Below are 16,941 nucleotides of genomic sequence, written 5' to 3'. Positions count from 1 at the left end.
CATAAGGATCCGTATTGAGTAATACACGGTTTTCAATTTATATTATGCCTTAATTGCTAACATTCTCTGTAGCTGGTAAAAAAAAAAAATCCTGGTTGGCTGATGGTTGTCCATCATTTTTTCCAATTCACATTGGAACTTGGAAGATTCAAATGCCTTTGTGCATCTTTTCTGTACATATTTTCTGCCACAGCATGCTGAAAGTTAGATTTACTTAATGCTGGAACTGGATGGATATACTCTACATCAGATTATTTGACATCAACTAGCAATACATCCTAATAAAGTAGTGCAGACTATTTTTTTGGCCCAGTGTTTTTATGTCATAAGGCCAGTGCTTGCTGGTATATCACTTAAGCATCTATTAGAATAAACTAGTTTATATGTTGTTTTAGATAATTGTTGACAACTTGACATGGTAAACCTATTTTCTCTGTGCATATGGATGTCGGTAGGTGTAGAGGACTTCAGTTACGAGGTGTTGTTCTATGGCTTGACCACATGCGGAAAAATAAAAAAAGACAACTATCTAAACACCAGTTTGATGCAAGGGGCATGCAATAACAAAAGTTTAATCATATCAAAAGAATTAAATGGGAACTAAATGAAAAAAATAGCTGGAATTATAACTCTTGTAATAATCACATGTTTGATTAATTTGACCATGAACTTGTATTCATAAATTTTATCTTCATATATTTCATGCTAATCTAGTACATGATATCCAATCCTCTGAAAAATGGTATGTTTGTTCACACCCCAAGATCTGAAGTTTTCAAATCTGAAGATGTGATCATCATAGCCAATCAAAACACCTCTAATATCTAACATCCTTGAAAGAAACCGTAAGTTTAAATATAGCAATTATGTAACTGTATTATTATCCAATTTTTTTAAATAAAAATCCTGTGCAAACTTAAACATAGGGTATTACACCCAATAATATAGCTCCAAAAATACAAGCGATTAAACACAAACCCAGACATTGTCAATGCCACATTCATGTTCACTAAGTCCAAAAAGGCAATTTCAAAATATCGACTCTACTTTAATAAGTCAACCAGATCTTTCACTGATCACTTTGAAAAATTGTATAATAAATGAAAAGAGCGACAAAGCTGAGTAAGTAAACTTCTACCATGATCAAAGAAATTTAGGGTCCAAGGGAAAACACGACTTTAAAATGAACACATGACTATATTATCAATATAAAACTTGAGTGGAAATTCACTGAAATCATTTTGCTATGAAATTCCAAAACCAAAGGTTAATAAGAAATATGATGTTCAAACTCAAGTTTAGAACGGAGCCCAGATGATTTACATGAAAGCACAAGTCAAGTACCTGTTCAAAACTCAAATGGCCCAAAAATTTATATTTCAAAAGCTTTTGTATTTCATAAGTCATAGTTTCATATTTTCTTACAAAGTTTCAGTTGTACCTTGAGGCAACATAAAATGCTCATCATTAACTGGTGAGGCTTTGTAAATCCTGACTGAAAAGTGAATCAGTAAACCAGACAAGGCCCCATGAGTCCTTCATGTTATTGCAGATGAGGCCAAACAAAATTCTCAAGGTCTACATGTACTACTTGGCCAAGGGTCCATATAAATCGGCATAGATAATTTGAATAAGGCCACATATGCCACCTAGCTAAAAGTCCGAAAAAATTTTCATTAGTAATTTGAGTGAGCCCGATACCACCTTGCTTGGGGCTACATCTTTCACTTTTGTTATATTCATAATTTATCATTATACATGCATTTCATAATGCTTAGATGTTCTTATGGTTACAAATTAATGTTGGGGTTCAAAAACAGGCTAAAGTTTCATGCTATGACTCATGCAACATTCAAAAATAACAATCTGAAATCTCGTGTAAATTTATAATTGACATATTCAAACCAAAACACAACTCCCACTAGAATAATACCAAATCTCTGGTAAATTGAAATGAAAAGGATTTTGTATTGTCAACAAAATGCATGAGAAAATAATAATTACAAAGAGGATGATATAGAGGTTCACTAGTTCCGCCCATTATGTGGTTCTTTTGTATTAGATTTTTAGAAAATAGTTGTTTGCTTCTGATGTAGTGAATTAAGGAAGAAGTAAAGAATAAATGTTTCTCAACTCAAGTTAATTCATTTTCTGTAAGTAAATTATTATTGTTTGTTGATTGAAGGCACAAGAAAGATAAGGACATAACTTGAAAATTACACAATTTTTGAGAAACTTGGTGGGAATGCCACCACTTGGCCTCGAAGCTAGGATCGGTCCCATCTGGAGGGGATGCCAACCTGCTGAGACTAAAGCTACAGATAGATGGCACGATAACAAGTGCCTCACCTCTCAGATGCAACATCTCAATCATGAGTTTCCCCATCTGAAGCAATCCATAGATTGGATTTAGTAGTTTACTTTCATTGTGTCTTGAGCTTCTCTCACCTTCATCTGAAAGAAATTATAGTTTGGTTCTTGTTAAATGCTTATATTGTGTTTCCTTGTGTAAATTCCAATCAGCTTCAAGTGGGTGGATGTAAGAGACAAAAGGCTGGGGAAGGTATTGCGGCTATTGCCTTGGAAAGAGATTGTGGGGAATAATAAAGAAACGTTGAAGGAGAAAAAAGAAAAATGCCAACATACCACAGAGGAGAAGAGAAACTGGTGACAACTATTTCTACATTGAGATAAATAATAGTGAGACTACTATTGAGTTGACCTCAAGTATATAGAAAAATAAAAAGATAAAAATGATGAAGAAAGAAGGAAACCATACTAGAGGATAAAAGAAGTATATTAGGCTTGTGGACAGTGAATAACGAAGATAGGGGTTGTGCTTCTTGGTGGCGATGTATAAGAAAGTTACTGAAGGGAGAGAGTCTTGACGTGCAATGAGTTTTAATGCCCTCAATGTGGAGAGAGGGGAGTGAAGAGAGGGTTGAGATGTTGGAATGCTGTTTTTTTTCTCATAAGAGTGAAAATAGAGTTTTTAAGAGAGGGAAAATATTGCTTGGGCTGAGCTCTAGTGTCATTAGTAAGGGATGGGTTGTAGACAATGGACCATTTTTGTGTCGGATAAAAAGTGTTCTAGCTCCTCGAAGATGATCTTTTCTACAGGGATCAGATGGACTAGAAGGCCAGGAAGTATCTTGGATAGGGTTGAGAGAGGAATAAGTGGCCCTTTTGCAGTTATCAATCCTATCTCCTCATACATAGTGAAATTGTCATTTATCATGGGGGTTGGATGGCTGCAAGGAAATGGAGAGAACCTAGATGGGATTAGAGAGGAAGAGGATGCATGTGTCACGTCAAGTTAGAGTGTTCATTCATGCATGGGGGAATGGATGGATTGTAAAGGTAAAAGAGATTAATTGGGAATGGTATATGGAGAGAATGTTCTTATGATAAAGAGAAAGGGAGAGACACTTGTATGTTGAACAAGACTCCTCATATGTCAGTAGACGGGTGGGTCCTGTAGATGAACTAATATCCTGGAAGTCAGGAAGAGTGAAATTCAACAGGATGTTTTTAAACATTTTTCAAAGATTCTATATACACCTTATATCTTTAGATCTCTCTCTCTCTCTCTCTCTCACATACACACACAGACACTCACACACACACACAGATATCCTGGAAGTCAGGAAGAGTGAAATTCAACAGGATGTGCTTAAATGTTTTTCAGAGATGCTATATACACCTTATATCTTTAGTTCTCTCTCTCTCTCTCTCACATGCACACACACACAAGGATGACCTTTATGCAGTTGATGATGAATCCTTGCCACTGAATCTGCTGACAACCATAGTAGAAAGTACAATGTTTGACCTAAATAGTGAAATTCAATGCTATGGACTTGACCTTTATCCGATGCAAGAATGTCTCTTTCTGGATGCCGCCCTCAGACCAAGATGACCTTAATATATTTGACACCAAAAACCTTGTTATTTACTGTGCTGACATACGGAGGACAGTGAATTGTTCATCTTTTCACACTAGCATATACTTGTATAATTATATGTATGTATATATGCATTGTTAATCAATGTCGATGTGACAGAAGTCTATTCTAATTTCTTATACTGATGGTGGAGGTTATGAATAATTCACCATCTATGCTGAAGTTATGGTAATTGTGTGATGGTCTGGTCCATTGGACTGGTCCAACTCTAAAGTAGCCCACACCCACATGGAAAAAAAAGGCCTGAAGATGACTTCTGATGGGAGTCTTCTTCCTTAACGACTCCCAATCGGAGTTGGATTCATTAGTTGGAGGCTTGCCTCCATCTATAAAAGCCCCCCCATCCTCCCTCAAAGATCTTGCCTCTAGACCACGACCAACCGTTGGCAAATAGCATTGAGTTCTCCTAATTTTTGTTTGGATTTTTCAACAAATTGTTGTCGATTTGTCTTGCCAAAGCAAGGTAGTCATTACCCAGCTCTCGCCTATATTGATTCCCAAGTACCTCGGCCGCCTTCAATAGCTTTATTGGCCAGTTTGCCACTGACAAATTGCCGGATTTTGGTTGAAAATTGGATGCTCTGCTTTGCTCCCTATTCTGTTTATGTTTTCTTTTTCTTTCTTTTTCCAACCATCGATGTTGCCGTCCCTTAACACTGGACCCATGGTTGAGTTGTCCAGTCTTCTTATGAGCTTCCACGGTGGAGCCATGGCCGTCGGCTAGCGGCTAATGACCAAAAGACCCAAGTCAAGGGTCGGATCAAGGAGTGTCGAACTGGAACCGGACCCAGACCCCATGTTGGCCAACTGGCGGTACGGTTCGGTGTGGGTCCTTATTGATCCATGCAGGGCCGAACCGACAAGGCAGAGAAGGGAGAGGGAGAAGAAAGAGAGGAAGAGAGGGGGCAGAGAAGGAGAGGGAGAGGAAGAGAGGGTCTGAAGGCTATCGGAGGCCATGCGAGCTCTTATCGAGCTCGGTAAGGGTGGAGGGAGGGAATGAGAGAGAGGGTAAGGTCCTTACTGAGTGTCTGGAGGCCTCTGAGGGAGGGAATGAGAGAGGTTGAGGTTCTTACCGAGTGTCCGGAGGCCTTTGAGAGACAGGATGAGGTCCTTACCGAGTGTCCGAAGGCTGTCGGAGGCCTGTGAACAGATGGTGATGCCACTGCGACGTCTTCGATGGCCGATGAGCCTGCATTGAGGGATCTGAGGGTGACTAAGGTCGAAGGAGGGCCTCCACCCTCTAGTGCGAAATAGGGGTTCACCCTTATTTCGTCTTTTTTTTTTGTTTTATCATGCAACGTTGGCAATCGGGTTGCGGACTTCGCCTATTTTGGTTTTTTTTATCATTTCAGTTGAAGTCACAACCGAAATGATAAAAAAACAAAATAGGCGAAGTCGGCAATCTTGCCGAATTCGCTTGATAAAATCCAAAAAAAAAAGATGAAACAAAGACGAATCTCTATTTTGCACTGGAGGAGGGCGGAGGCCCTCCTCTGGCCTCGGTCACCCTCAGGCCCCTCGACGTGGCTCGGATGGCCTCTGATAGCCGTCGAAGGTCCTCTTTCTCTCTCCTTTTCTTCCACCCCCTCTTCCTCTCTTCTCTCTCTCTTCAAGACGGCCGTTGCGCCATTTTGTACGTCGGAATTGGATTGATTTTCCATCGATACGGTGCAGCATGGCCTGAACTGTTTGGTTCAGGATGGTTCAGCGAATAGTGGGTCATATCCTTTGTTTTTCGAACCATTTTTCTTTGTTTTCTCATCGGATGGTTAACGCCATTGGTTGTTCCCTGCTACCCACTTTCGCTCACGTATCACTGCCTATTGCTGGACCTTCAACTGTGCTATGGGACTATGATCACAGCCAAAAAAAAAAAATGAAAGCGCCTTCCCCTATTTTCCAAGATAGAAAAAATAAAGAAAGAAAAAAGGAAAAAAAAGAAGAGAAGAGAGAGAGAAAGAGATAGCTCTCTTGGGTTTCTCTCTTTACTCTCTCTCTCTAAGAGCACCCAGGGATTCGAGTCTGAAGTTCTATCTTCCTATCTTATAGACCCATGTTGACCCTACCAAGGAGGCCCTGGACCACCCTAGTGCTTGGGCAGTTTGCCGAATCGACCATCTGATCAGCGATCTCTTCTTTATATTATTTAATTTCATTACATTCATCAAAAAAAAATTAATTATACTTTTAATATTTTAAATAGGATTAGTCGATTCTCCTAACGAAGTTTGAAGGTCTAAGACAGATGAGGTGATGTGGATCATACACTCCTTATTTATTTTCAAATTACCATATTTTTTATGCATATGATCTGTTGTTGATGAAACAATATTTTTCATAAAATAAATGATCAGCATATGTGAAATGAAAAGATATGTTTTATTATGATAAGTATTTCATGAATGTATTTTATGAAAATAGCATATTCATGAAACATGAATCTTATCATGTCTTTTATTGTTTTTCTCACCTATCTATATGTATGTTTTAAGAAAAGGATATAAAGTTCTAAAAGGCTTTTAGATAGTTATGTATGAATCTCTAAAATTCAGAAAAATCGACATTCAAAGCTAGCATCCATACGAACATAGGCCTTGCCGACGGATATAAAGTTGGCATATGAAATAAGAACTGTCAATTAAAAACATGGATTCTGTCATAGGTATAAAGTAATCGTAACATAAATATTTGAGAACAATGCTTTGAACTATGATATAACTGTGGTAAAGAAGGATTTTTTATTTTATTTACATAATGGGAATCATGTTTATGAACTATTGATGATTTGAGCATGCATGATATGCTTTGTAACTTGTTTTATCATACAATACTATGAAATGCTCTATTTTTGTAGTACTTGTTATTTTCTCTGATTGATGCATTGTTCACGTGAAAAACTTATACTTAATCCAGTAAGGAAGTATAGGTTTTATTTACCGAGTTGGTGTAGCTCGTACCTCTTTATTCTTTTACAAAAGAATAAAATGAGGAACGATAGATGATTCAGGCTTAGGGTTCTGCGCTAGCAAGCTTGAAAATTTTATAGCTGAATTTTAGTTTATTGGGTGACTCTGGACTTATAATCAATTATTTTATGAATTTGAGATATGGGTTTTGGTATTTGATTTTGGATTTAGATGCTTTGAAGCAGTCTTGATTTAATTATTTAATTAATGATTTGAATTGAGCCTTGTTATTATATTTTATCTGTGATTGATCTTTTATTTTATTGAAGTTTATAAATGTTGGCTTTTGTTATCATGGGTGGTATCCCTCTGTAGCATAGCCATATTATGTCTCAAATTTGGGGCGTAACAAATTAAATTATGGTTTATAAATTCTTGTAAAGTTAAACTGATTTTTCTAGGATCCTGTGTCCTCCATTCTATTATTTTGTCTCTCAAAAAAAAATCTAATTCTTTTTCATTTTCCCCCTTTTGATTGTTTGATTACAGAACAGATGGAGTGTTTCCGACATATTCGCTTGGTGAGAGTAGCCACACTTCTTTGCATGATACGCATGCTGGCTATGGCCATTGGCCCCATTTTTCACAAAACTTTCCTAGCCGCTTTGGACAGCAACCAGTTCATCGGTATAGTCATATGAACTCAACTTTTATGCACGGTGAAAGAAATCATCAAAATAGTCAACCAACCCATTCAAACTACAGTATGGCAGATTCTCATTCTTCTACCAATGCTATGTTCAGCAATGTAACACCCTGGGGTAATTTACATAGCCAAGTCATTTTGCTTAATTCTGGACACACATTTTTGAATGAAATTGCTTATTATTGTATTAGTTCTTCTAAGCAATATTGTTTTTAGTTTTTATTCTGGTGCAATGACATGAAATTCAGTGTTATTGATTTAGGAGTACTGTTGTGTTTGGCCTGGTCATAACTGTATGTAGATCAGGTCAGCCTACTATGCATATGAACATATGCTAGACATGAACCAGACCCAGACTTTGTGCAGAGTTTATGCCATATGGACATGGGTGGTGTCCAGTGTATGCCTTTTAGTCTTTAAGAATATCATTTTATGGAGTCCTAGACATGTCTGAAGGGGGGTACCATAGGTGATAGGAAGGATTTGCTAAAGATGCAGCTGCTAATTATATGACCTTGATTCCTTCTACTTTAGCCTTTGACAATTATAAACCCAAAAAAAATAAAAATCTAGATGTAAGATAAATAGATAAGACCCTAGCTTCCAACCATCTTGATACAACTTTGAGGTGGAGAAGGGGAGTTCAATTAATCCAAATATTTTGTCCATTTCTTTTGTGACTGTAAGAAGCAAAGGGCATACTGGCTTCTAGCCTTCTTGTCTGGAAATTCTTCCATAAATTATATAATGGGAGCTGGATTGTGCCTAGTTATCGTAATCATGGCCTCAATTTCCTCCATCTTATCTTTACACCACGAGGCACCTATCATACGGCAAAATATGTTAGTGCATTTAAACAAACCCAAAGTTGAGATCCATACTAAGTTAAAGCTCGTATCCAAGCCTGATTCAATAAAAGTTTAGGTAAGGTCAACGTTATCAAATCTTGGCTTATCCCAAACCTAGCCTTTTGTCAATTAGGTAAAACAATTCTGTCATAGTTTATCATTTGGAAATGGAGCTGGGATAGACCAAGTTTCTGGAGTAATGCCACATGACTGCTATGTTACATCATCTAAAAGTCTTGCTCAAATACTCCTTTGAAATATTGATATATGTTTTAGAATTGCCGAGATATAGGGTAAAGCAATTGGATGCTTAGGCAAGATGTAGGTGCAAACTCATTGACTTTGATTGTGTAATCAAATGTTCTAGGAAATATGATAGAAGCGTATGAAAATTAAGGTAAATAAATGTAAGTGTTGTGTTTGGATTTTGTTTTTTTCCTCCATGAGTTGGTAAGCATGTAACAACACATAATACTAATATGTACTTAATATAGTAATATATATATATATATATATATATATATATATATATATAGAGAGAGAGAGAGACTAGAATAAGATCGATCAGATTTGGACTCTGATCTGATCAAGTTAAAACTCTCTAATGGGGATTTTACATCAACGATCCAAGCCGTTGGATGTAATCTACTGCCTTAAAATTGTTTGTACATAAAAAATTATATGATTTGGAGACCTCCAGCTTATACATCAAGTAGTCAAAAATTAGATAATCTAAACAAAATTAAATTAGATATATTTTTTTTATCACTTGGACCATTGTCTAGTTTTGACTTGACTAGATCTGAGTCCAAATCTGATCGACCTCGTATATATGTATGTATGTATGTATGTATATATGTGTATGTATATATGTATATATGTATGTATATATATATATATATATGTATGTATGAATGTATGTATGTATATGTATGTATATATCTATATATGTATGTATATATGTATATATAGATATATGTATGTATATATGGACTTCGCTACTCTTGCGTGGATCTTCATTCAGATCTGGTTAGATCACTTGGAGACCCATAACTTATGGATCAAGTGATCAAAAAATCATATATAATTTAATATTTTTTTAGACTATCCAATTTTGACTATTTGATGTGTAGGCTTGGAGCCTCTAGATCACATAATTTTTGGTATGTAAGCAAACTAGAGGTGGTAGATCACATTTAATGGCTCGGATCATCGATGTGGAGCCCCCATCATCCAATCTGGACCTAACCAATTCTGAATGGAGATCCACTTGAGTGTAGCTAGTTTGGCTATATGTAAGATAAAACTATCATGGTCAAATATACCAATATTTTATCGAAGTGCAGTATGTAATATGTTGTTCTGGTATGTATAAATCTTGATGTATTTGGCTTCTTATAAAGTTTCAACTAGCAAGTAACCTGCACTATGCAGCGGGCTCTACTTAAATGATGGTTAAAAAATAATAAAATATAATAATCAAAAAATTAATTTTTTTGGAATATATAATTTTTTTCTCAAAAATTATCTTGGTCTTATTTCTACCCTCTAGAAACATACAATTATTCAATGCAAAGTAGTTGGTACTTAACAATGGCACAACAAACAGCTATATATATCATGTATAAGATACTAAGTATCATCCCTATCTAGAACTTCATTTTTTATTTTAAAATTATATTTTAAATTAACATCAAGGCAATAATAAATTTTTTGAACTACCAAATAGCAATAAAAAATAATCTATGAAAATAACATATTTCAATAAATTTCATTGAGAGAGGGAGAGAGTTATCTCGGCCACTTCAAGTTTCTCATCCGATTGAGATGGATCTAAATTTTGCTATTTAGCTGCTCTGAGCCTCCCACCCAATTGAGACTCCTGCGGATGGATAAAGTAAAAGAAAAATCAGGAAAAAATATAGAAAAAATCAATGAAAACAAAGAAAAGGCAGAAAAATTAAAAGGCAAGACCTTTTTCTGTATAGATTTAAAATTCATTTTCCTACAAATCGAAAGCTATAAAAATAGTAACGTATTCTTGAAACATAATAAAGAGTTAATAACAAAAAAAATGACAATGAGATTCACAGTCTTATTTGCTGAGTGCGGCCGATAACTTTATTACGTTGTATTGAATCTCCAGTTCATTTATTGATTTAAGCAATTCTAGTTTTTTGATAATTTCTTCCAAATTTCTTTCTTGACGAAATTTCAATAATATCCATTTATGCAATTATAATTAAGAAAAAAATCAAATATTTACATAAAAATTTTTAAACAACTAATTAAAAATAAATTTTAAATATATTTTAAACTATTTATATGATAGATGCCTATAGTTAGGGCTATGAAGCTTGAATCACTAAAATATCTTGCTAAAAATTCTAAACTTTGATATATTTTTTCTTAAACCTACCTAACATCATACACACCATATCTCTTTAGAATAATATTTTTATCTTGGCCTAAAAATCTATTTTAATTGACTTAAAAAGCTAAATATAATAGGAGAAAAAGAACTGTCTAAATGATCAAATACTCCACAGTTAAGTGGTACGAGCAAACATAACTAAATCAACAAATCACATAAAAATATAAAAAAAAAAATCACTCGATTAACTTACTCTAATAATAAATAATATAATATAATAAATTTTAATAATAAAAATTAAAAATCTTGTAATTTTTTTGTTTATCAATAAACTAATATGAGCGAAATGTAACGAATACCTTATTAAAGATACCTACTCAATAGATAAATCCGAAACTATAAAATGATTCACAAAAAATAGACAGCTATAACCCACTTCTTTTTTTAACAAAAAAAATATATCTACACCATAAATATTATTTTCATTATTGGAAAGTCCATTAAGATAGTAAAAAAATCTATAATTTTTAAATTAAATTTATATTAATAAATTTTTTGTATCATCATTTAATTACCTTCAAGCTGTCCAATCTTGAAATTAAATTAACATCAAGGCAATAATCATCAGTTAATTACCTTCAAGCTATCTAATCTTGAAATCAAATTAATATCAAGGCAATAATAAATTTTTTAAACTACTAAATAATAGTTAAAAAATAATCTATAAAAATAATAGATTTCAATAAATTTCATTGAGAGGGGGTAAGAGAGTTACCTCGTCCATTCCAAGCCTCCCACCCGATTGAGATGGATCTAAACTTCTCAATTCGACTGTTTCGAGCCTCCCACCCGATTGAGACTCTTGTGAATGGAAAAAATAAAGGAAAAATCAGGGAAGAACATAGGAAAAATTAATGAAAAAAAAGGAAAGGTGGAAAAATTAAAAGGCCAGACCTTTTCCTATATAGATTGATCAATTTCTTTCTCTTTTTCAGAGATATGTAGGAAGGAAAGCACCTGAGGGAGATTAGAGGGGAAGGCCGATGCCGGTGACAATGTGGGGAAGGCGACGGTGAAGATTGGTGGGAGGTAGCGATGGGGAGAATAGGAAGGAGGTCGATGTACATCTGTGGGAAGGAAAGCACCTAAGGGAGATTAAAGAGTGAAGGCGACACTGGAGACTAGCATCGGCCTTTTTCCTCTCCACTATTTGGAGCCACCCACTCGATTGAGACTCCTGAGATCGGAAAAAGCAGGGGAAAAATTCAGAGAAAACATAGGAAAAATTAAAGACAACAAAAGAAAGGTGGAAAAATTAAAAGGCAAGACCTTTTCCCGCATAGAATGTTCAATTTTTTCCTTTTTCCTTCTCTTTTTTTTTCATTTCTCTCTCTTTTTCGAAGATCTGTGGGAAGGAAAGCACCTGAGGGAGATCAAAGGGGAAGGACGACGCTAGTGATGATGGAGAGGAAGGCAACGGTGGAGACCAGTGGGAGGTGGCGATGAGGAGAGGAGGAAGGAGGTCGGCATTGTGAGGGAGATTGGAGGGGGAAGGCCGATGCTGGTGACGATGGAGAAGAAGGCGACGACAGAGAGCGGCGGGAGGTGGCGACGAGGAGAGCGGGGAGGAGATGGGCGTTTGTGAGGGTTCGAAAAGGTTTGAAGAAAACGAAAATGAAACTCATCGTGAGAGTCCAAGCTTGGCATATCAGATGAACCACGTGGTGTATTTGATATGCAACACTTCTCATATTAGGAGGGCACTGGCTTCCCCTTTAATGTATTGTATAGATTGTTCTTTGGACAATATGGAGATGTGCCTCCTTTTCAGGACCAAATAAGAAAATGAGCTGAATTCTTGTATATTTTGAATAATATTTATACAATTATGTTCCATGAGGACAACTGCCTATTTATTTTTCTAAGATAGTGGATTAGGCCAGAAAGTGTGACAACAAAATTGTGCAGCTGCAACACTTCCAATACTCAGCACAATTCTTCGTCTGCAACACTTCCAATGCTCAGCACAATTCTTCGGCATGTAAATTTATATTGCAACAATACATGCGTATTACTGTTAAAATTAAGGAATATCTTGAAACCAAATTGTCTAAGTCCTAGTTGAACTACATGCATAATCTACATATGTGTATTGAGCATGCTTCATTGTTAAGCATCTGAAGTAGCGAACTTTGCTAAGATACTTAAGTATGCTAAATGATGCTGTACCTTGGTGGAATTTGTCATGAAAGTATTCATGGGATTTCACTTATTGGATCTAGGCAAATTTTTGTTACTTTCATGATGCAATATATGATGCATCTCCTTGAAGGTGCTTTCTTTTTTTTTTTTTCCTGTTTCAAATAATGCAAGTTTTTTCTTTTTGGGTGATTATGAGTGGCAAGGTATCCTTATTTGCCAAGGGTATTTCACCATGCCTGTATGACCTGGCAAGTGGCAACCGCTTGATGATTTAAATGCTAGGTTACCAGAGAACATACTGCCATGTTGCAAAGCATCTTTTGGGCATCTGTTGGTGGGATTAATTTGATCCTTTTGATCCTGTTTCACTAGACATGGGAAATGTTAGGAAAAACATGTGTCAAATGAAATTACCTGGAAGAAAATTAAGTATCCCTATGGTCGTGGACGTGTGTTTTGCAAATGTTCCTGTTTCCTAGATTACATGCATTTATCACAGTTAATCTCCTTGCCCTGCATTTCATGTATTGCTCTTATGGTCATTTCACAATCTGGCATCTTCATTTAAATGTCACACTAGATAATAGAAATTATCTTGCCTTTATGATCACAAATTATTATCTCCTCAACACTGTGACAAAATGTTATCTCCTCAACACTGTGACAGGCTGAATTTTGTTGTAGGACGGAGGGCTGGGCATTACATTGCAACCACTGTACCATCGTCCCATGCAAGAAAGGACTATGGAAGGATCTCATGATCTGGAAAGGCTGACCGATAGGAATGTCATATTTATTGCAGGCACTGAAATTTGTGCTTGAAAATTCAGTTGCCTTGTGCTGTTTCTGACACTCCTCATTTGGGTCTTGATAAAACATTGTGCTCCAAAGTTATAATCTATAGCTATGGCAATTTCACATTCTTTGTTCCATGTGATCTTTGATCTTCCAACTCTCAAGCCCAATATAGGCTTTTCTATCTCTCGTTTTTGACACTACAGCAAGCAAATATATTGGTAGATATTTCTATGGATGTTTCTAACATGCTTTCTTAGGTCCATACTGCAGCTGGAAAAGAAAAATAGGGAAAGATGGTTTTGACATGGGTCACGATCTGCTGGAATTATTTAAAAGGTAATGACCAGCCATTTATTCTTATAATATACTGACAGATGATTAAAGAAAACTTGTAAAGGTTTAGCAACCATGCGTTTCTGCAAATAAGTTTGACCGTGATGGTGCTTACTTTTGCAGCTATGGTATCTGATGGTTCCCTTTTTCCCTTGTTTGGCCCCAATGTCAGGGGCACTTGAGGAAACAAATGAGTGTTACATTCTGTTAGAACTGAAGAATTTGAACTTCCAAGGTTTACTGGCTGCTTTGAAAGTTTTCTTGGTGTGTATGACTCTTTTTCGGTTAGGTAGCAAAACTCTGTATGAACACTTATCTTCCATATAGGTGAAGTTATTTGTTCCATTTTCCAAATTTCCACTTATTTGCTTGTAACCTCATGTGCCTATTTCCATGCTTACCAATGTTGTCAGTATTACGGACCACCTTAGCAGATTCTTTGTTACCTACAATGCAACTAGCCTTGTCGCTTGTTCTTGCATGCCTACCCTAAACAGTAGGAATTGGCATCTTTCCTACACCAGCATATATTGTAATCTTCTATAAACAGAATGTAATTCTCTTTGGCTAAAAAATTGTTCAAAATGCTTGAGTAATAGATTTCGAGCTGTGTGTAGAATGTGACCTTTTTTTCTACTTTGTATGACAGTCTTTCATTTATACAAAGGAAGACTGTCATACAAAGAATAATGTGGAGGTTAATCTGCAAAAAATATATATTTTTTTTATGCTGGAAATTCTGTCGGCATTTCGTTTGTTATACTCACGAGGGGCGGCAATGGAACCAGAATGTGGTTCGTTACTTAGAATTGTTGTGCTGCTAGATCCAAAATAATAATGAAATTCATGCCAATGGCTACGGTTCTTTATTCTCTTCTAATTATTTCTAATATCTGAGAACCTTTGGTGGATATCCTGATGTGAACCCTTGCAGTTTGTTGCATTATTATTCTTGAAACAGGGTATGAGAGAATTTGTATATTAAATGTCGTTAACATCTTTATTCTCAGACTTGCGAGCTCATCCCGTTTAATGCATTGATCTCCACAGGTAACTCTCATCCCTTCTTAATCCCTTTTTTTTCAGAAAAAAAAAATAGAACAAAATTGATGTCCATGATGCAAGGGAAAAAGGTTGTCATCAAACTGAACACATCAAGCGTCAGAACCAATGGAGCAAGTTATACTTGATTGATCCAACTTTTGGCTGGATGGGCTTGTTACCAGTTTATGATTGGGTTGCAATTTGTCAAAAAGTTTTGTAGCTTCTATATTGAAGGATGGTCATGATCATTTTGTGATGAAAGTAAGACATCAGCAGTTGGTGGAATCATCAATCTTCAGATTAATAATCATTCTAATACGGGTGATCACCTTATGGATTTGCTGTAAAACAATCTCCCAAATGAGGTTCTACAGGTCTATTTGGTCTTTTTTTTTTTTTATGCAGCATTTTTGGGTTTTCACAATTTTGTGGTAAGTTAATCCTTTCAGATAAAAACATTAGTGTTATTCTCTTCACAAATAAAAATAATGTTACTGGGAGAGATAGCATATAGATATCGAAAAATTGGTGTTATTTGCTCAAGCCATATTTTTTATTGAATAAAAGATCATTGCTTTCAATCAATACAAAGAAGTTTAAAATACATTACTTTCTTTATATTAATGATGAAAACATGAGATAATGATCATTGTTTTCACGATATGGTTACCATAATATAGTTGCCATTATATAACAAAATAATTGCTTCGTAGCCATTGTTATGTAGATTGCACTGTGCACTCACATAAAGAGATTGGGGTAGATTAGCATTTGGTTGAGTGGATTTCCACAAAACTCCAATCAGGTCATAATCGGAGGATGGAGGTCGAACATCAATGATCTAGAACAATTTGAGTGATACACTATTTGTACATTGCTTACATCCAAAAAATTATATAATTTAAAAATCCTAACTTATGCATTAAATGAGTGAAAAATAGATATTTAATTAATATAAACAAATGTTTATCTAAACTTAATAGAAAAGAGAAAGTTTTCTCACCTGTAAGGATATGGCTAAAATCGGATCGGATATCAGTATATTTATATCTATATTTACTTTAAACGGATAATAATATAGTTCGGATATTAGATGTATAGATATAATTATGGATATAGATTGGATAATTAAATTTTATGATCACAGAATAAAAGATATTATTAAATAAGTGATAAATCAAGTAAATAGTATATTTATATGGTTGTATAATTTTTTTAAAAATTAATAAGTACTATATAAAATTATATAGGATTATTGATAGATTTGGATATGAATCGGATAGTTTCCTATCTATAATTCATACTCATTTGATTTTGATGGATATTGATACGAACATAAATATTAGTCGGATTCTTAAATTTTTATCTATATTCGGATTGATTTGGATATAAGAACGGATCTAAATGGTTGTTATCCATGTTACTTTCAGGCAATCTCTCTTTCTGACTATTTATGTACTGTTCATGAAACGCGGGAAGAGTTGGATAGGACTACTACCGTGTCTTTGGAGCTTGCGTTGTAACGAGCATGTGGGCACATGATAAAACAGAATTTTATCTTAGAACCACTGGCTACCGATTAAAGTTCTAAGCTTGATTGGATGCAGTATTAGGGTAAACAAATCTATTACTTAAACCAAGCGACAGAGTACATATATGCATGCTCGTTGGAGAGGTAAAGATTTTTCTCGGAAATCAGAGGACTCTAGACTAGTACTTGCGTACTAGTAAGTAGGTGCGGGAGCATGCTTGGGTGTGGGTGCAG

General features: G+C 35.3%; 1 protein-coding gene across 4 annotated transcripts in view; it reads left to right on the top strand.

Annotated features, from left to right (window-relative positions):
* Positions 1-13,931, top strand: part of LOC105060834 (dual specificity protein kinase YAK1 homolog) — a 32,357-nt gene extending 18,426 nt beyond the window's left edge. Inside the window, exons 17-19 of one of the 4 annotated variants that reach the window (XR_012141087.1) lie at positions 7,421-7,692; positions 11,795-12,121; positions 12,203-12,704. Coding sequence is in view for 3 of the 4 variants with exons in the window: in XM_029260638.2 (XP_029116471.1) it covers positions 7,421-7,692; positions 13,686-13,762 (349 nt within the window). In the remaining variant the exon portion in view is untranslated. Of the gene's footprint in view, positions 1-7,420; positions 7,693-11,794; positions 12,705-13,668 lie in introns of those variants that run through there. The other 3 variants (XM_029260639.2, XM_029260638.2, XM_010944683.4) reach the window with 3 other exon arrangements.
* The last annotated feature ends 3,010 nt before the right edge of the window (positions 13,932-16,941 follow it).

The sequence above is a fragment of the Elaeis guineensis genome, chromosome 4 (assembly GCF_000442705.2).
Source record: "Elaeis guineensis isolate ETL-2024a chromosome 4, EG11, whole genome shotgun sequence".
Lineage (NCBI taxonomy): Eukaryota > Viridiplantae > Streptophyta > Magnoliopsida > Arecales > Arecaceae > Elaeis > Elaeis guineensis.
Note: the sequence above shows the minus strand (reverse complement) of the source record. Positions and strands in the feature narration are given on the sequence as shown.